The following is a 19,513-nucleotide window of genomic DNA, read 5'->3' as shown; positions in this document are numbered from 1 at the left end:
GCATGTTTGAGGCTCTTCACAACATCCAACAGTGCTGAAGGTTTCAAAGGCATATCAAAGGCATTGATGTGAAAAGACTGAGAATGAAAAAATGAATCAATAAATGTGTTGAGCAAATATTTAACCTTTAAGTTTGGTTTGTGTTCACATTCTGAACTAACGTCTTTAGAGACACTTAAACATTTGTCAGTGTTAAACATGTTTACTGAGTAATTATGTTTGACATCAGGAAGTTTGCAAAACTCTGTATTCCTTCTGTGTTATGGTATGTGCCCTTCTGTGTGAAAGTTTTCTGAATGTCACGTTGAGTACCTTGTTAATTTCCAGCTTCTTTCTAACGTGCCTGAGGTGGCTGCTTTAGGAGATGTTTTTCTTTATTTTCCAAATATCTTTATATTATTAATATATCTTAACATAATTATATATTAAGATAAAATAACATATCTTTTAAATATCTTTAGAAGCTATTTCTAATAACTTCTTGCATTTAAATATATTGCTGGTATTTCCATACATCCCACTACCTTGCAGTTTCCAGTAAGCCAACCGATTAAGGTGTTAACAAACTGCATGACCAAGTGAGTTTTTTAGTGTAGCTATAATTGCGCATTTCAAATTGTCAGTTGGTTTGCTCTGAGATTTCCCCTCTGTACAGGATTACCTTTGTTCAAAACATGCTGTGCAAGTCACTGATTAACAGGGGTTAGCTGACAGCTCATTGCGTTACGGAATTTTGATGTTGCACCTGTCCTCATCAGTGAGTGAAGAAAACAGGAAGTTTCTAAACGCTGCTCTTTCATCCTTTGCCAGGGCAGGCTTTAGCGGGACTGGGCGAAGGGCTGTTACTGGCCACAGTGAGCTGGTCCTCTGGCTCAGCTGAAGGTGGAGCAGGGCTGTAGGACTACCCCCCTGTCCTGCAGGCAGCACTGTGGGGCTGTGCTCCTCACTGCATGCCAGCCTCTAGGCAAGGCTCAGGTTTTCACCCCTGCCCCACAGAAGAGGTGTCCTAGAATCAGAGACATTAGCAGTTTTGATGATATAATGTGGCTTTTTGTATTTTTCGATGTTTCTCTCCATGCGTTAAACACAGAAAATGGGTCAGCTGCTTTGTGTTCAAAACAGGAATTATAGAATCGTAGAATGGTTTGGGTTGGGAAGGACCTTGAGATCATCCATCTCCAATCCCCCTGCCATGCACAGGGACACCTCCCACTAAACCATCCCACCCCAGGCTCTGTCCAACCTGGCCTTGAACACCGCCAGGGATGGAACATTCAAAACTTCCTTGGGCAACCTGTTCCAGTGCCTCACCACCACTGGTGAGTGGTGGTGAGGCACTGGAAAGAACAAGAAGAAACTTCATCCTTATGTCTAACCTAAACGTGCTTGACTATGCAAAAAAATCAAATATAACAATGACTTTCACACAAAGAGCTGAAGGCAGAAGCAGAGCAGGGTTGGGGCTTTATATTAATAGTTGGATGTTGGGTGAGATGGTTTAGTGTGAGGTGTCCCTGTCCATGGCAGGGGGGTTGGAACTTGATGATCTTGAGGTCCTTTCCAACCCTAACTATTCTATGATTCTATGATTTTATGTTGGTTTTCAGATGTGTTACTTGTGGGAGGTGTGGGACTTTAAGCAAAACTACTTGAAAAAATCCAGGGTTGGGAAACAGATTTGGATTGACACCCTAGAAGGGACTCAAATTCACTTCTTAAGAAAAAAAAGCAGAATACCCCACCTTGATTGCATACCCAATGAGGTAGCAATTCTTTGTACTGTTGAGAGAAAAACATCTCTGAGTAAATCATAGCATCACAGAAGAGTTAGGGTTGGAAAGGACCTCAAGATCATCCAGTTCCAACCGCCCTGCCATGGGCAGGGACACCTCACACTAAACCATCCCACCCAAGGCTTCCTACAACCTGGCCTGGAACACTGCCAAGGATGGAGCATTCACAGCTGCCCTGGGCAACCCATTCCAGTGCCTCACCACCCTAACAGGAAAGAATTTCCTCCTTAGATCCAATCTAAACTTCCCGTTTAAGTTTTAACCCATTACCCCTTGTCCTGTCACTACAGTCCCTAATGAAGAGTCCAAGTACAGAGGAAGTTTCCTGGTTATCTCCCTTGTGGAATAATAGTTGAGAAAAGAGCTCATGCCACAGCAGGTCTGTAATTCAGTAACGTTTATTGTTAAACCAGTGAAAAGGTGTCTCTAAAAACCCACTAGAGTTGTGCAGTACGTCACCAAGAGCTATGTATGCCAGAAAAACAGGTGGGAAGTCTAACCTTGTTGGCTCTCCCAGTGTAAACTGTGAACGTGTTTGAATGTGAACCCTTACAGCAGCACTAGCGTTACCAATAAAAATATGACTCACTCTCTTCATACTGTTCTAAACAATGTGGACAAAAACATTTTAAACTGTTCTCAAGGTCAGTGGTTTTCAGACTGCAGAGACAGGAACAGACGACAATGTTAATGCTGCCAACGACTCCCCTTCTGAATAGCTGCACAAGGTCACAGCTGCCTTTCTGCAAGGAGGGACCTGGCTGCTCAAGTGCTTTACCCACGTACCTCTGCTTTGTACTTGAGTAACAAATTCCTCTCGCAGGGGAAGCTGTCTGAGGTTTGTTTTCCTCTAGTGCCACAAGGCCTGTGCGATGAACTCCTGCTCCGTGGCTGTTCTGGTTTGCAATCACACCTCTTCTCACGCAGATGCACCTGAACAAGTCTTCGTCAGGGGCCTAAAGCAGAAGTAAACGACCCAAACGTCTAGAATCTGAACAGCGGTGGGAAAGAGGAGCGAGAGCTCCACACAGAGGTGAGAGGGGGGAAGAAAAAGCTTCACAGTGGGACAAGGGGGGCACAAATTTACAAAACGGGGTATATAAACCTTTAGAATCAGTTTTAAGTAATGTTCAGTTTGACGGCTTTGTAACAGTAGCAATGGAAAATCACCGAGGTGCATGATGCACAGAGGAAAAAACCACAAGAGTCCAGCTAGAGAACATACCGAGAGTCCCTGTACGAGATAAATCGTTGTAGTTGACATAGTTTTAGGCCCTATGACCTTAGTACAAAATGAATGTCAGAAAAACAGGCTAGAAAAACAGGACGTAAGGATAAGGGGTATCTGGGAATGGGAGGTGTCCGGGACGGGCTGCAGTTAAACCAACTGGTAAGATTGCTCTGTGTGTGGTGTTAATGAACCTGTTAAGCTGGTGTAAACGCCTGCTGCGTGCTCTGAAGGCAGCCGGAAGCGCTGAACACTGCTGGAAGAAGTAAACGGCCCTCGGAGGCCAGCACCACATTTTTGTGCGCATATGGGGAACCTTCCGGAAAATGACGTCATCCATACGTGGCCTCATGGATATGTACGTGTGCCCAGGACGATGTGAGGCCGCTTTGTGCAGCAGTACGGGGACACACGCCAGGGGGAGCGCCCGGCCGCGTCTCCCGGCGCCGCGATGAGGAACGGCTGCTCGGCGGCTCGGCGGCTCGGCGGCTCGGAGCTCCGCTGGCCGGCTCGTTCCTGCAGCGCCCCCCGAAGCAGCAGAGCTCTCGCCAGCAGCGCCCTGAGCACGGTCAGACCCGGCGCAGTTACATCTTTCCTGTTGACAAGCAGAAGCCCCCCCCGTGACAAAGGTCTTACAGTTCCCTTATAAAACAAAGAACCCACACTGGGCCGATCGTAAACGCAGCGAGCTTCTCGGGGGGCCGTTCGCAGCCACGCTTCGGGGCGGGTTGTTTAACACCAGGTAACAACAGACGTAAACCAGCAAACGTCAGCCTGCGGTACCGATGAGCGGCGAACGCCAACGGCAGCGGCCGGTGCTGGCGGAGCAGCCCCGCGTTTGTACCCGGAGCGTTGGAACGCACCCGGGTCACGAGCGCCGGCTGCGGCAGCGGTCGGCACCGGCACGGCTCCGCTCGGCTCGGCTCGGCTTGGCTCGGCCCGGCTCGGCTCGGCCCGGCCCGGCTCGGCTTGGCTCGGCCCGGCTCGGCTCGGCCCGGCTCGGCTCGGCTCGGCCCGGCTCGGCTCGGCACGCCGGTGCGGGGCACCGCCTCCCCGCTGCCGCTCGCCCCGGCAGCCGTTCCTGTCGGCCGTTCCCCGCGGCACCGTTTGCCCCCGGGCCGGCCCTCCGGAGCCCTGAGGCCTTTCCGGCCGCGACCCGGGGCGCTCCGGGACAGCCCCTTCGCTGGGTCCCGCCGCGTGTGGCCGCCGCGAAGGCGCGGGCCGGGGCCGAGCGCTGGTGGCAGCGCGCAGCCGCCGGGGCCTGGCTGAGCCGTGCGCCTGTTCTGTGGGAGCAGATGCTGCCCCTCTGCTCTGCTCTTGTGAGCCCTCACCTGGAGCATTGTGTGCAGTTCTGGTGTCCTCAGCATAAAAAGGACATGGAACTGCTGGAACAAGTCCAGAGGAGGCCACGAGGATGATCAGGGACTGGAGCACCTCCCGTATGAAGACAGGCTGAGGAAGCTGGGGCTGTTCAGCCTGGAGAAGAGAAGGCTGCGTGGGGACCTCATAGCAGCCTTCCAGTACCTGAAGGGGGCCTGTAGGGATGCTGGGGAGGGACTTTGCCTTAGGGACAGTAGTGGTAGCAGAAGGGGTAACGGGTTCAAACTGAAACAGAGGAAGTTTAGACTGGATATAAGGAAGAAGTTCTTTACTGTGAGGGTGGTGAGGCACTGGAATGGGTTGTCCAGGGAGGTTGTGAGTGCTCCATCCCTGGCAGTGTTCAAGGCCAGGTTGGACAGAGCCTTGGGTAGCGTGGTTTAGTGTGAGGTGTCCCTGCCCATGGCAGCGGGCTTGGAGCTGGACGATCTTAAGGTCCTTTCCAACCCTAACTATTCTACAATTCTATGTTAAAGATGGCCCATGAGCAATGACTATGAGGGCTGTCAGCATCTGCAGTTGCACTTTTAAGTATTTAACAGGTAGATAAAGTCCAGTTTACACAGAAAGCAATAGTAACATTCATCAGTTACATGATACGATTTTCATTGTGCAAATTTATGATTATAAATTGAAACATAAGTAGGTATTTGACACTAATCATGAAAGTTTAATAAAAGGCATAATGTTATATACAAATAATAAAACATTCCAATTCCAAAAGTCTGAGAGACTGCTTCTGTTGACTGTCTTTAAACAGCCAACACTACTCATTCTTCATTAAGCAGAAATGCTTTAGAAATACTTCACATAGCTATTCCATTTTCAGTCTGCCAGAAAACCTGGTCTTTAAACTGCAGGAAACCAGGAGACCTTTCCAGTAATACTTCTGATCTTCCATGAACTCAGAGGTCAATAGATCCTCTGACCTTGAATTTTTTGGCAGATCGCTCGCTTGCTCTAAGCTGGAACTTGTTTCCATAGATGTAGGAAATGAATCCATCGATCTCAAAACTAAATACATTGTTAAATTTGGGAACAACTGAAAAGTAAAAGGAAAGAAATTAACAAGAGTAGACTAATGTAAATCCCCGTTATGAAAATATACAGAAGTACCCAGGAATATTATTCACATATATTCAAATTATTCACAGACTTGAGGTTTGCCCCATTTCAAGGAGTTTGTGCTTTAGCAAGAAAAGAAAAAATAACCAAACCCTCTAAGTTTTTAAACTGGAATTACTAAAGTTAGTCCTCTTTCAGGAGCGTGCAGTGTTACAAGGAATATCTAATGTGAAGCAGATGAATGAGCCATGTGCATGACCATGTTGGGTTCACCAAAAATACTTTAAGAACTGCTCAATTCTGAGATACTTTTTTGTAAGCTATTTGGTTGTTACGTGGTCAAGGACATTGACCTCTGGAACTCAATGGAAAAAGCTAAACACACTGATATAAAACAATGTACTCAGAGGTGTAAGATGAATAGTGGGTTTAAAAACGTTCTGATTATTCAAATCGTGAAAAGCACTGAAAAAAATGTACCTTTTAATTTGTCCTCTTTGGTGATAATTTTGAACACACGTTTAAATTCTTGTAGAACGATTCCCGTTATCCCCACATAAGAGGGGCATTTTGATTTTGTGACTGAAAGAACAAAAATATGTAGGTATTTGAAAATTTCAGATGCAGACACTTTATTTTCTCCTCTACCCATGATTTTAAAAACTGGTTAATAATATTCTGAAACAATGCCATTTTACTGTAATCAGTAGTAAAATCTGCAGTTAATGTCTGCAGCTAACAACATGGTTTTCAAGAACAGCTGAAAAGTAATTAGCATTGCTTCCCCCCATCCACGGGGAATTTCAACTATGTGATTCCAGAGTAAATGACACTGAACAAATTTAAGAATAAGCATCTGAAACACAGGAGTGTCTACTCAACTCCAGATGATTTTGTAAAAGAGACCAAATGGAATACCTGTAATGATTGCTCCATGGAGATCAGCTTTGAGCAATTTTCCCTGCACAATATATGGTTGCCTTGAAGAAGAGAGTTGGATCAGAGGAGAGGGAAAGAAAGTTATATAGAAAGTTAGCTTTGAGCATCATTTTAGTAGTCACAGTCACGTTTTGTAAACCTCACAGAAATAGTACATTTAAGTAATAATACAATTACTTATCAAGTAATTGTGATGTTTCAAGCAGTAGCTCAGTAAACCTGGAATTATCTACTAACTCAGACCCAAACATACCCACCCACAAATACCTCAACTTACGATTCTGGTCTAAGGCCATGGCACAGGTCTCTGATATACTGTTTCCAGAGTTGATGTAGTGGTAGAAAGATGGCATACCTGTAGTAAAAGAGACAAAAAGTATTACAGAAGAACTTAATAATCAAAACCTCTCCTGGCTTATTAATGAAATAATCCACATTTACAACAGACTTAAGAGTACCATTTGTTAAGTTTTGTAATCTCCGTTCATAACCTCCTCTGAACAACAGGGTTGCTTTATAAAAAAGCACAAACCATGCTCTTTGCTGTCAACCCAAAATGGTGATGTGTTTTAGAGGATCAGGCTGTAGCTAAGGTTTGAGATTTCTACTCAGTTCTTTCCCCACTTGTCATTAACAACAGCCGGGGCTTTAGCCAGTGGTTTGAGGAACCTGATCGCAGGGTTTTGGCTCTCTGGTCACACGCGGTCTAATGAAAACCTGAATCAGGGGTGATTGTATTTGGGTATGATCTTCTTATAGTTGGGTACATAAAAGGAGAGAGACAAGGTGGAGAACTGAATTTACCAGCTGCACAGAGAGGACAGAAGTCACACTGTACCTACTGAAGGGCTAGTAACCGCTTGTGTGTGCCGCTGCTTTTACATACTACTGATGTAGTATTACACAAAGAAAATAGTTAAGCTCTTACCTTTGCTGCTTGGGTTCAATTTCAAAAAGACACATTTCTCGCCTCTGCTTGGCAGTAAAACCTTTGGTTTTCTTCCTCTTTTGCTTGGTCTTTTTCTTAGCATAATGCTCAAGAACCACAGCTTTCCGAGTCAGCATGTCCTGGATAGCGTTATCTTTCTTTTTTGGCATGCTAAGCTTCAGGAAGGCATTTACAAACGCTTTGGCCTCTTCCGAGCTCTGAGGCTAAAGATATTTAAAAGATACTTCAGAACATGAAATGTTAATTGAATGGTGCTAACCCGCTGCTGACCCGCTTTATCCCGGTGCTGCTCACAGTAACGGTGACCGCGGAACGCTCACCGGGGGCACCCGCATGCACGCCAGCTCACGCCCGCCGCGTGACCCCACGCCGCTGTCACTAACGCGTGTGGGGGGGGAACCGCGGCCAGCGGGGGCAACCGGTACCTTCGGTTCCCGCAGGGTTTTTATGCGCGAAGAGCAGAGTTCCCCCGCGCCGCTGCCGGGCCCCGCGCCGGGCCGGGGCTCCGCGGGTACCTGGAGGCGCAGGTCGGTGCTCTCCTGGGGCGGCAGGCGCCGGTAGAGCTGCACTGCAAGCGGAGGGGGGCAGCGCGTCAGCAGCGCGGCCCCGCTCCCGGCACAGCCGCACTCACCCTCCATCGCGGCGGCGGCCGGCGCTTCCGGCGCGGGTGGTGACGACGGCGAAGGCGACGCACGGCGCCCCGGGGCGCCGCCTGTGCCGGTGCGTTGCGTGCGCGCAGCGGGGCCCCGCGCAGCTGCGTGGGCCCGGAGCGGGGCTGCGGGGAGGCGCTGCCCGGCTCGGGCGCTGCTGGCACCGGCGGAGCTCAGCGGTGGAAGGAGCGGACCCGGCGCACAGCGCGCCCCGGGCAGGTGTGCAGCGCCCCGGCCTGGGCTCCCGTCGCGGGCTGTGTGGGCCCACAGGAGGCCTTGGGCACGGTGAGCCCAGCGCAGTCCCTTGGCCTTGCCTGATGTCTGTGAGGGTCCCGTGGGACAGCCGGGAAGGGCTGTCAGAGCTCTGTCAGCAAACAGGAGCCAAAAAGAGGGGGCATGGGGAGGGAGGAAACTGTTAGATTGTGCTTGCCAAAAGCCTTTTGTAGAGAGTTTGTAGTGCATGGGATATCAGAGTAAATACCTTCCTGGTACCATCTCCACTGCTGGTTCCGGTAGTAAATCCCAGCTTTAACCTCACATTTCAGAGGCTTCTCTGTTTAAGGTGGAAGAGGAGCCCCCCCACAAGCAGCTGTGTTTCTGGGTCGTTGTTTAATATGTCCCCAGGAGCTCGGTGTCCTTCATAAATCACAAGCTGTGCTAGGCTCGGGTTTAGAGGGAAGCCATCACTGAGACCAAAATCCACATGTAAAACAGGGAAGTGACATTGCTTATCCCAGCCGTGAGGTTCTGCAAAGGGGGAAGCTGTGGCCAGTGTAGGTTGTTAGATTAGCCATTTAGATTAAGCTAGATAGGGACAACTTGATACCTTCAATACCTGTAATTTTTGTTACATGTCTGAACAGTAACGTTACTATTATTGTTCAAGTCACAGGTTTATTTCAGTAGAGTTTGTGATGCGAAATTAACATAATTTTTCAGCCGTCAAAGAGATAGTCTTACAAACTGAAATGTGGCTATTGTTGATCTCTTTTATGCTAAAAATCCTCTGACTTGGGAGAGTAAGCTGAGGACCAGATAACTCAGTTACTTCAGTTAAAAGTCTTGCCAGTCATACCTTCTGTAATGTAAGCCATCTCATTTTCTCTAGTCACCCACCACTTCAGTAGGGTTGCATACAGTTGGAGTAGACAAGTCTGTTGTTTGAGTATTGATTTGTATCTTTGTTTAAAATCTGTCCTCATGTTTCTAGCAACAAAGGTCAAAAAATCAGGGAGATGCTGCTGGCTGTGGAGTTTACTACCTCTGATACCTCGCTGCCTCTTTTCTCCTGGGATAGGTCAAAGTCTTGCTCACTGTACAACATAGAGGTACCTTGAAACCAGAGCAGCCAATTCCTTTTCTTTGCCAGCCTAGTCCCAACCCATGCTGCCACCTGCTCATACATGAGGGTTCTCCAAATACAGAAAGGGTTTATATTCATGTCATGAAGGCATATTGGCTTAGCAGGTAATCATCACTGCTTGGTGAAGAATACTTAGGGAACAAGTTACTCAGGCAGGATATAGGAAACAGTGGGTTTTTGAGTGCTGCTGTGGAGCAAAAAGGCACTAAAGTGATCCCTAACAGGGAATGAAATTGTGGATCTCTGCATGTGTGTAAAGAAAGGGCCAGTCCCTGCAGGGTATTAAGTGTGAGCACCAGCTGGTTTGTATCACAGACCTTCTGGCAGTTAAGTATATGCCACAGCAAGCAGATCTCTTGGTTTTACAAAGCGTGGACTCCTTGAGTTGTCATTGCTACTAAAAACCCATCAATTTTCATGAATGGAGTACCAGGATAAGTGCTATGGGTCTTTAGGGCCGTATGAGTGCTCCTTCACTGGATTTATGCTGCAATTCCTATGGCACTTCAGGGATTAATAGTCAAATCAGTTTTGGCGGTGCTGGTGTTGTAAATCCAGTGATCCAGGCTAAACTAGTGCCTGGGGAAACCAGTCTCTTCCAACAGCTCTACGTCTTCATTTCTCAATTTATCTTCAGATATAATATCTGAGGGAGTGAGGTGAGTGCATTAAGTGTGTGTCCCAGCAAGAAGGCTCTGTGTCAGGAGTTGGGAGTCCCATCAAATAAACGTGAAAAAGTGAAGAAACTGAGAAACCACTGAATAGGCAAAGACAATTTGTAAATAAGAAAAAGAAGGCTCAGAAATGAGGATAGATGGGTAAAATGTGACTAGCAAGTGAAGTGGAAATATTCAAACAAAATAATTATAATGCGTGTTTCCAAATGTGCAGTATCAACTGCTCTGCATGTCTTAGTGCCTCAGAGTTCTCAAGCTTTTTACTTCAAGTATATCACCTTGGAATAGGTTTATAGTGATGTAAATCCCTAATATATATTATTAATACCAAGTTATAGGTGCCAACACTGGCATTTCTTAGTCTGTTAAATCTGTGTATGGCTTTATTTATTGCTTTCTAAAAACAACCTGAAACCCCGAACCACGCACAAGCCCAGCACTAAGCGATCTGACCGTGAGCACTAGGGGGCTGTGTTGCTGCACTGAAGTACTGCTGAAGGACCGTGATGGGGAGAACACCCTGTGCACGCCAGTGTGGGAGCAGTTACAGAAAGAGCTTTATGTTGGCACTCACAGAGAGCTAAAAGACAAGATGCAGACTGAGCAAAGATAATCAAAGATAATGAAACCACAATTAAGGATATTTGTGTGGCACAAGAATAGGAGACCAGTGATTTTTTTACAAAGAGTCATTGTGAACTGAAGAGCGATGAGCCGAAGTATGAGAAGTGAGCTGATGTGTGTAAAAAGCTATAATCACAGTTAACCTTTGCAGATTGTCACTGGTACGAGAAATAAATACCATCCTTCTCTAGAAGGACTGTCTCAGCAAGCATGTGAGCTCTCAAGATCAATATAGTTTATTCCTCTTGGCCACATTTTATTATCAGCTAAATGTGGTCCTTAGAGATATCTGTACTGGTGAAAGTAATTTCCATTTAAGCTCTTCTGAACTGATTCCGTCTATCCAAATATCCAGCTGCTAATACAACTGCCAGCCAATTTCCCACATGCAGCCAGCCTGTGTAGGTCCCGTGGCCGTCCCTCCACCTCCTGCCTGCATCTCACCATCACTTTTGCCTTTTCCTCCCTCTGCTGACATCTTCTTTTGGCCTGGGTGCTTTATGCCCATGTTTCCTGGGCCGTGTGGCTACCGGTACCCTGCACACCCCAGTTCCTCCTGGCTCTGCTGTGCAGCTCCTGGGCAGTGCTGGTCTGCCATGTGCTATGCGCTTCCAGGGATCCGGGCCTCGTGGCTCCCTGCAGAAACCGGTCTAGGAAAGGGTCGTGGGGCAGAGTTGCCATATAGCAAGGCAGGTAGATGGAGTATTTGGCATTCATAGCCTGAATTTTCATGTCAGTGTAGGTTTGCTAGAGGGAAGTTTGCAGGTGCTGTGTGTGGAAGCCCAGACTCTTGCATTATGGGCATGGCTGACTGCTTTTAGATGGCTGTTTCATTAATGAGCGTCATCCTTTGATGTACCCTGTTTTCCTTGAGTGTTTCCATTTATTTTTCTTTAAGTTCTGCTTTTTCAGCTCATTTATAACTCATGGGTTGGGATGAGATGGGTGTCTCCAGGTGTCCATCCCGTGTGTCGTCTTACCCTTCAGCTGACTAACTGCTTTTTCCATTGTAAGGTTCATTTTTATCCTTAGAGTCCTGGCTCCTTTTACGTCAGATTGTAGGTACCACCTCAGGGTAAATTACAGACTGGCTTTTCTGTGTGCAAGAAAAACAGAAAGTGCCCAGAAACCCAGTCCAAATATGTCCTAGTGGCACAGAAATCAGAACACAAATAATAATCCCCAAGTGCTTCCAGAAAATGTCAAGGATTTAAAAGCTGGGGTTTAAAACAAAAACAAAAGAAGGGAGCTGTTTTGGGAGACTGGCTGCAGCACCCGTCGCGGAGGCTGATCTCACTAGAGGGCAGCCCGAGACTGGGGTCGCAGCCACAGGCTCCTACATGTGTTCTCTGTACTTATTCCTGCCTGCTTCAAGTCTAAAAATAATGATAAAAAAGCTTTGAAATGGTTTCTTGTTTTGGAAGAAATTCGCTTGTTTGCAGCTTTTTTTTGCATACAGGTATCCAGTTCTACCATCCCCCATCCTCTTCTGCATCACAGGACAATTATCAGTGGAAAGAGGATTTTGAAGGAATTCAATTTCCCGACGAGTTTAGGAGGGCACTCTTCTAAATACCAGTATAGTCTTACATCAAAATAAGAAGATACCTCCTTCTTTAAATATTAAAAATACGAGGGACCCTGGAATACCTGCAGATAACTGCTGCAAACTAGAGCTGCCCAGCCTCACCACGCAGAGCAGCACTAAAAAAACACCACTTTCTCTGTAAAACAGTAATGGGGAGCCCATAAGCTGAGGCTTTGGCAGCAGACATTTGGTTCCCCGGCTTGCCGAAATCACATATGATCCAAACCCACCTCAGGGCAACAGCCACTGCTGCTCTCCTGGACAGCTTGTATTTACTAATTAATAGCAGCATTCTGCATTCATGTATTATTCCATCAGTCTGTCTCCCAGCCATTACTGTTGCTGTGCTTTGAATCACATTTAGATCTTGTTGAATATTTTATTTTAAAACAAAATTAGCATTGACTCGTGGTAGTCATGTGTGGTGCAAAATGAGTATTAAAAATGATAAATTATGGAGTAATAATAGTCATTGGAATTATAGCAGACCAACCAGTAGAATGTATTTCATTTGGTTTTGGTTAAACTACATACAACTAGCATAATTAATTAACATTTAAAAATAATACAAATCAAGAGCTTTTGGGCTCAAACCCAGTTATCTTGGGCATAAACGTAACATAAACAAGGGGTTTGTGTGTATCTCCACCTTGGGGCTCTGGTGTGAGGTGAAGCGGTGCTGACTAGGATTGAGGTGACAGGAGAGAAGAAGCACGTTTCGCACAAGGCTCCTGTTAAAATAGTGTATGTTTCACTACAGCATCTTTTGCTCCTTTCCCAGCAGGTGCTGAAGAGCTGGGGATGCGGCACACTCTGGCTAAGGGGCTCTCACTCATGGAGGAGCAGTGTCTGCAGCTCTGCTGCCTCCTGCACAGCTCGCAGCCAGCCGGTGCTTCATGACAAACATGCCTGGAGTTACGAACTGGAGTGAAATCCCGAGAAAGTTGAAAAGGTTCATTAATTAAACAAATGCACTTTCTCATTTTTCCTCTGTAATGAGTCATCTTTCTCAAAGGCATTGCTATCAGCATGGCCCTGTTCCTGCCACGCTCTTTCTCAGTAACATGTGTAGACTATATCAGGACTGAACCATTCTTTTCAGTAGGAGTCAGCTCATGCATCTCCAAAGAGATGTGTTGCTGAGTACAGACGCATAAAGGCCTTGTCTGCTGATGCACCCTGGAGCATCAGGTCCCACTGGTTTCAGTGTGTGTCTCTACAAATTCAGGTAGTGCAACCCAGAGAAAAACAAGTGGAAACTCTTACTCTGTTGAATCTGGGCTGAAGAAACCCCATGGCTGCAGTCTACACCTGACTAGCATTGTCCTGCAGAGGAGCTAAGAGCTGCTTTACCCTACCTGGTCCCTTAGGTTACATAGCACCAGTAACACTGGCTGTGACTATGTTGCTAATGCATGTAGGCAGCATTTTGTATAATTGTGTCTACATTAGTCTTTTATCAACCAGTTATAGCGGCATCATTGTCATGTAAAGTGTGGCCCAAACCACCATGAGGAATTTGGGCAGATCCCTGTGGCTGGACTGCAGTGAAGGGCACTGAGCCATGTCTCTCAGCTTTGCCACTTGATGTTTTCATACATGGGAGGATGAAAAGAAGTCACAGCAGCTGAGGGTTTTTTTGGATCCCACTGCAGGCAAGGTCTTTCTGTGCAGGGTGTTCAGGCTTTCAGCTCCCCTTCCATACTGTGATTTCTTCTGAGCTGCCAGTACGTGGTGGGGCCATGAGGGTCTTAATGCTGCTGGATTGCTTTGATAATTGTGTAAAAAAGCCCAACCCATCCAAAGCCAGCCAGAAAAACCCTGTTTGAGGTCAGTGCTCTAGTAAGTACCTTTTAAAGAAACAATAACCTGGTGCAATAGAAAATATTTTATCCATCTCCAGTGGAAATCTGATAAACAGCAGAGAGGCAGGTGTCCAAGGAGATAACTGTAATAATGTGGCTGCAGTTCTGGAGTGAGCTAGCCTCTCAGGCTGGTAATTAAATAAAGCCCCTCTCAGGAAATGCTGGAAGCTAATAGGTGTACATGGAGATGCCAGTTCATTTGCCTCAGCACTATATGTTAATTTTAGCATAAAATTAATTTATGTGTTTTGCAGTGGGACAGAACATCAGGGGAAGGAGAAGGAGGAGCTTTCATCCTGGCAGTGATGAGTTCAAGTGGTATTAAGCACCTTCTGAAAAACAGAATAGTGGGTGAGAATGGGAGAGAGAGAAAAGCAGATCCTCTAAACAGAATTAACTGGTCACAGATTTAAAACTGGCCTGAACCACATTTGCAGGCAGCTGCCAGGGGATCCTCTGCGTTGTCACAGCTCAGTTAGTACAGAGCCCTAGTTAGCAAATTGCTTGAGTTGCTCAGTATTGCTGTGGGTTAAACGGATTTCTAAGGGTTACCTGAGTGTGAAATTAGGAGTGCTGCAGTGGTGGGTTGCACCTACAGTGGTTATTTGAGAGTACAGTAAACTCAAAGGGGCTTTGGTGGGTGCACAGGGGAGGTGCAGGGAAGGGCCATTTGGCATGGAAGCACTGATGGAACCCCCCGTGCTGTCTGGGCTGGCACAGTGAGCAAGTCTCTGCTCATGACCCTGTCAGCGATGTGGCACCTACCCCTGACAGTGCTGCCCCGCGCCTGGTTTGTGGCTGTCATGTTCTGGCAGAAAACCGATCCTGAGGCTGGACAGACACCAAAGTGGCGGATTTTTGCCTGATGTGGGAGGTGGTGAGGGGACTGTTACCCCACTGTGCACATGAGGAGAGCGTGTTTGTGTGTTACGGTCCCTCTCTGAGGTAATTTTTGACCCTCGTGTCCAGTTTCAGTCATACGGGTCACAGCCGCCAAGCTCTCGTGCATGCAGCTGCCTGTGTTGGAGGATGGATGCTGTTAACACAGCACACTGCGCCATGGTGACTCGGGTTGTCAGGGCTTGCTGCTGGTGTGTGCCTCCACACAGCCCTCTGCTGTGGGCAGCATGAGCTCCTGCTGGGTGCATGGTGCTTGTAGAGGTAAGGCCCTGATTTACACCTCAGGTGTGGCATTAAAGGTATGACTATAGGTATTTCAGCTCTGAAACACACACTGCAGCACAGCAGGCTTCTTTCTAAAGAAGTCTTCTGATCTGTAAATTATCAGCATTGAGGCAGCAGAAGCGAAGCGTATTTCCCTTTGTTGTTTCCTGCCTTAGAGGAGGAATATTTGCTTGCCCTTCAGTGTGATTACAGCCCACTTACCAACGCTTCTTTTTGAATTCCAGACACATGCTTTGGAACATTCACAAGATGTGTTCCTTCTCAGAGCCTGGAGCAGTCGGTGCTCTGGTAAAGTTCACTTAAGAAAAATAGTAGTTCCAGCTGAATTCATATTGTGAAATTACAGGCCCATTTGAATCAAAGCAGAAATAGTGGTAGGTTAGGGTCAGGGAAGGAGGATAATAACATGTGCAGCAAAGTGCGTCCAGCAACTGTCTGCAAATATTTAAGTTTTTATAGGATGTTTTTCTTTTCTTTGTATAATTATGCAAAAGAATAGAACTATAAAAAATGCAGCAGATGCTGAAAGCAAGGTCGAGCCTTGCTCACGGGCTGTCAGTGGAGACATTACAAATAGTGTCTCAGATGCTGATGGATTTTAGAGCGATGGGCTCTGTCCTTCCTGTGGATGGAGGTCTGTGACCTGTGACCTCCTTGCCCACCGTGTGTCCCCAGGGGTGTCCTCCCTGAGGGGCTGTTGGGGCTGATCCTGGCTGCACTCTCCTTTGCAGCCATTGCCCTCATCCCACAGAAGTCAGCTCAATACCTTTTGTTCCAGACTGCAGCTGTCAAAATGCACATTTTTCGTGGGAAAGGAGCATTACTGGCAGCTTTTCATAACAGCACGTTAAATATTGTTTGCTCTTCCCACCCTTGCTACAGGGACTGGCTGCTATGGCTCCTCCCAGGCACTGCTGTAGTGTCTGCCTGACCCTGCTCCGAGGGCTCCCTGTTGCTGTAAGACGAGGAGGTGAGCTAGAAAGAAACCTGGGAGCATTTTTTCAGTTCTGGCTGTATGAGCCCTGTGTGTTTGCCTGCAAGAGCTGTGTGAGATATGGAGGAGTTGTGAGGGCCTGTATCATTACAGGAGGGGCTCCTGCGCTAGGGAGGTAGATCATCTAAATGATGCCTCCCTTTTGCCTGAGGAATTGCCTGTGGCCCTCTGAGACCACCAAAGGGACTTCTAGAGATTCTAAGAGACGTTGTGGCATACCTTAGTGTACGTCTGTTCTGACACTACTGGATCCTACAGAGCCCTTCTGTAACCCTGGCCTGTAAACAGAGATTGTGTTTATAGTTGTCCTCTTATGAGTTAAACTAACCAGAAGAAGACAGAAAGAATCATTTCCCACATTGTCTTGCATGGAAAAATACTAAGCTCCACAGTTGCTGCCATCTTTTGCTGCTCTCACCGATAATGTGGGGTGAATTCTGGGGATGGAAAACTGGGGTGTTCAACTTGAAGAAGTTCAGGTGAAGACAAGTTACCTGTAGGTTGCAGCTCAAGTTCTGCTCCAGCTTGGTAGCACCAAGAAGTGTTCGTGCTTTGAACAGGGGTGATGAAGGAAGAAACTAGCTGAAGCTCTTGCTCCCCCTGAGCACTGGAAGGAAGCGTTTCGGAGGCTGGCTTTGTATGCATCAGAAGATGCAGCCCAGGACACGCTGCAGCAGCACTGAGTCCTGCTGCTGCTGGGAGCTGCGGGTTTAAAACTCTCTGAGCCTCCCACAAGGCACATGATTTACTAAACCACTGAGATACTGGGTCAGCCTTGTAAATCATTTTAATTATTTCACTAAACAGGTTGTGGAAATAGATCAGTAGAAAATATGGCATTTAGGCTTACAATGCAGTGCATTCATTATGGGAAAGAAATTATATGAACTGATTTAGGAGCTAGTAATAACTGAAAATAACAATTTAATGGAAGTCTTCCAATCCTGCACTTTGATAGCAGGATACGGCTAGATGCAGTCTACCAATTTTAATCTCAGTCAAGTACACGCAGCCTTTTTTTGACTCTCAGAGAAATGTCAGTCAAGTACAAGTAACTTGCAGACTTTCAGCATCCCATAAATTACATTATAATAAGACAAAAGCAGAGAAACTTCAACAATCAATTTAGACACTGGCAGGGTCACACAAACCAGGCTCTTGAAAAATCAGAAAATACACTGCAATATAACAGAGTGAAGGGGTTGCACTGCAGGGGCTCATTTCCACTTGCAGTTGCTATTTCATGAGCCCATAGATTGCACTGCTGGGCTTGAAGGGCACTTCTCTCTCTAAAACGTTGGAGGTTTGTCTTAAACATCTGAATACTAGATACATGCTATATACTTGAAATATATATAAAGAGACAGGGAGGAAACAAACCAGAGAAACCTAATCTCTCTTACGCAGCAAAAGCCAGGTGTCAGCATCTAGTAGCTGGGGTCAGCATTGCTTCACTACTAGTACAGTTATTTTTCTGTAGCTAAACTAAATCTGGTGTGCTGTGTCCTGGTTTTCTTAATGCATGCGTGACAGTCACCTGGGCTGTTTCTCCTGAAATAACCTCTGCGTTGTGGCTCCTTAATGCCTTTTGGCCATTGAGTAACTGCTGAAGCACGCAGGCAGGGCTGTGGACAGAAGTTAAGCTGCAGTCACAGGGTGCACCCACTGCAGGAGGTTGCCTGCAGCCTGCTGATAGGCAGGTGTCACATCAGTGGTCTCCACTTTGCAGGCAGAGTTAAGCTTTTCTTTAAACCCTCAGGCTAGATAGCACTCAAATTAAGCACCTGATAAGCACGCACCCCAATTAGCTAGGGATGCATGGTGAAAATCATGATCAGTGACATTATTGGGGAAAACACCTTATTTTGCTACTTGGTTTAGCATGTGAAGAAGAAAAACCACATACCCTTTCTCTTCACTGAGAAAAGTTTGGTTTATAGCAGAGGGAAACATTAAGCTGTGGCAAACCCTGCTGCTCCTGCTTATTCACCTGTCCCCCTGAGCTTCATCTGGCCGCTCTGGGAATGCGAAGTGTTGCTTAAGAGTAAATGGCTTCACCGTGATGGCAGCTCCTCTGTCTCCTGCTCCCGAGATGCCACAGCAGGCGAGGTGAGCAACATCCAGGTCAGCATCCCTGTGGCTGCCTCCCTGCCTCCTTCGCCACTTTGCAGGCACATTCCCAGCTGTAAACCACAAACCTTCCCGAGCCCTGTAAATACCAGCAGCAGCTGCCTGAAGGGGAACACGGTGTGTGAACGTGTGCCATTTCTGGGGCCCCGGACACGAGCAGTGCTCGCTCTGGTGCTGCTCTGCTCCAAAACCCAGCCGTGGCAAGGTCAGGGTTACCCAGGTGGTGCGCCTGAATATGGGTGACTTCTCCATGCATATTTATGATCAGGTTGACGAACACTTTCTGAACCCAGCAAAGCTCTGCACATTTGCATATGGGCTGGCTTGCTTTAGTGAAATGCTGTAGTCTGGCATAAGTAGCGTAAGACCTCTCTGGTCTTAATATAATTAACTCTGGGTTAATAAAGAGATTTTATGTTCTAGAAAAATACTGCAGAAAGTTCAGCTTCTCACATTTGACACTGCGGCAAGCTGGGTTTATTAAATCATGTTACAGTTCAGCTTTTGGCAGGTGCCTGCTGGGTGTTAACTGCTGGTTGCTTGGGCTTGAGCCCCCCGTGCTGGCAGCAGCAAGGCGAGCCCTCCTCCTGACTCCCTGCATGCTGAAACGGTGCAAGGCGGCTGCATCAGCAAGCCCACAGCAGGGTCAGTGCATGGGTCTGTGCACAGCTTTGCTCTGCTGTCTTATCAAACCCTCACTCCTCTGGAGGCCGAAATGCCAGCATTACTAATTATTACAGTATTTCACTATATGTGGAGTCTGGCTGCCCACCTCAGTGGACTCGGCTCACTTTAATACAAAATCATTCGCTCAGCCACTGACTTAACCGTAAGCTGAGGTTCATTTTAACCAAGACTGCAAGCAGCAGCTTGCTGTGCGTTTAACTAACTTGAGACACTCATACCACTAAAGATTATATCCAAGCGCTCTGTAAATGGATTACACTATGATCATTATTTGTAGCACTGAATGGTTGTATTTTTACTGTCTTCCACTGCATTACCATAAAAGAATCACAAACATGAGTGTGTTCGGTAAAGGTCATAAAGTAACTGATGTTTCCTTAATCAAACTGTTATGTTTTA

General features: G+C 46.8%; 1 protein-coding gene and 2 long non-coding RNA genes across 3 annotated transcripts; 2 read left to right on the top strand and 1 right to left on the bottom strand.

The window, feature by feature from the left end:
- The first annotated feature begins 2,401 nt into the window (after positions 1–2,401).
- Positions 2,402–3,493, top strand: LOC136004726 (uncharacterized). Its single transcript, XR_010608583.1, has 3 exons — positions 2,402–2,631; positions 2,721–2,826; positions 3,224–3,493. It is a non-coding gene; the product is annotated as an uncharacterized LOC136004726 (long non-coding RNA).
- A 1,554-nt stretch (positions 3,494–5,047) lies between these two features.
- POP4 (POP4 homolog, ribonuclease P/MRP subunit) lies at positions 5,048–8,027 on the bottom strand. The gene is made up of 6 exons (XM_065661515.1): positions 7,867–8,027; positions 7,331–7,554; positions 6,680–6,757; positions 6,382–6,443; positions 5,944–6,045; positions 5,048–5,440 (listed from the first exon to the last, which is right to left on the bottom strand). Exons 1-6 carry the CDS (start codon positions 7,987–7,989, stop codon positions 5,304–5,306), a joined length of 726 nt encoding a protein of 241 aa, XP_065517587.1. The 5' UTR covers positions 7,990–8,027; the 3' UTR covers positions 5,048–5,303.
- Positions 8,028–8,030: 3 nt separating this feature from the next.
- Positions 8,031–13,239, top strand: LOC136004724 (uncharacterized). The gene is made up of 2 exons (XR_010608580.1): positions 8,031–8,286; positions 13,038–13,239. It is a non-coding gene; the product is annotated as an uncharacterized LOC136004724 (long non-coding RNA).
- The last annotated feature ends 6,274 nt before the right edge of the window (positions 13,240–19,513 follow it).

Source organism: Lathamus discolor, chromosome Z (genome assembly GCF_037157495.1).
Source record: "Lathamus discolor isolate bLatDis1 chromosome Z, bLatDis1.hap1, whole genome shotgun sequence".
Taxonomy (NCBI): Eukaryota; Metazoa; Chordata; class Aves; order Psittaciformes; family Psittacidae; genus Lathamus; species Lathamus discolor.
The sequence above is the reverse complement of the archived record's forward strand: the minus strand, read 5'-3'. Positions and strand labels throughout refer to the sequence as shown.

Coding starts and splice junctions, on each gene's coding strand:
- POP4 (XM_065661515.1), bottom strand. CDS start 7,989: ATGGAGGGTGAGTGCGGCTGTGCCGGGAGCGGGGCCGCGCTGCTGACG. Junction 6,758..7,330: donor ATTGAACCCAAGCAGCAAAG/GTAAGAGCTTAA, acceptor CTTTTACTACAG/GTATGCCATCTTTCTACCAC. Junction 6,046..6,381: donor CCATGGAGCAATCATTACAG/GTATTCCATTTG, acceptor TTGTTCTTTCAG/TCACAAAATCAAAATGCCCC.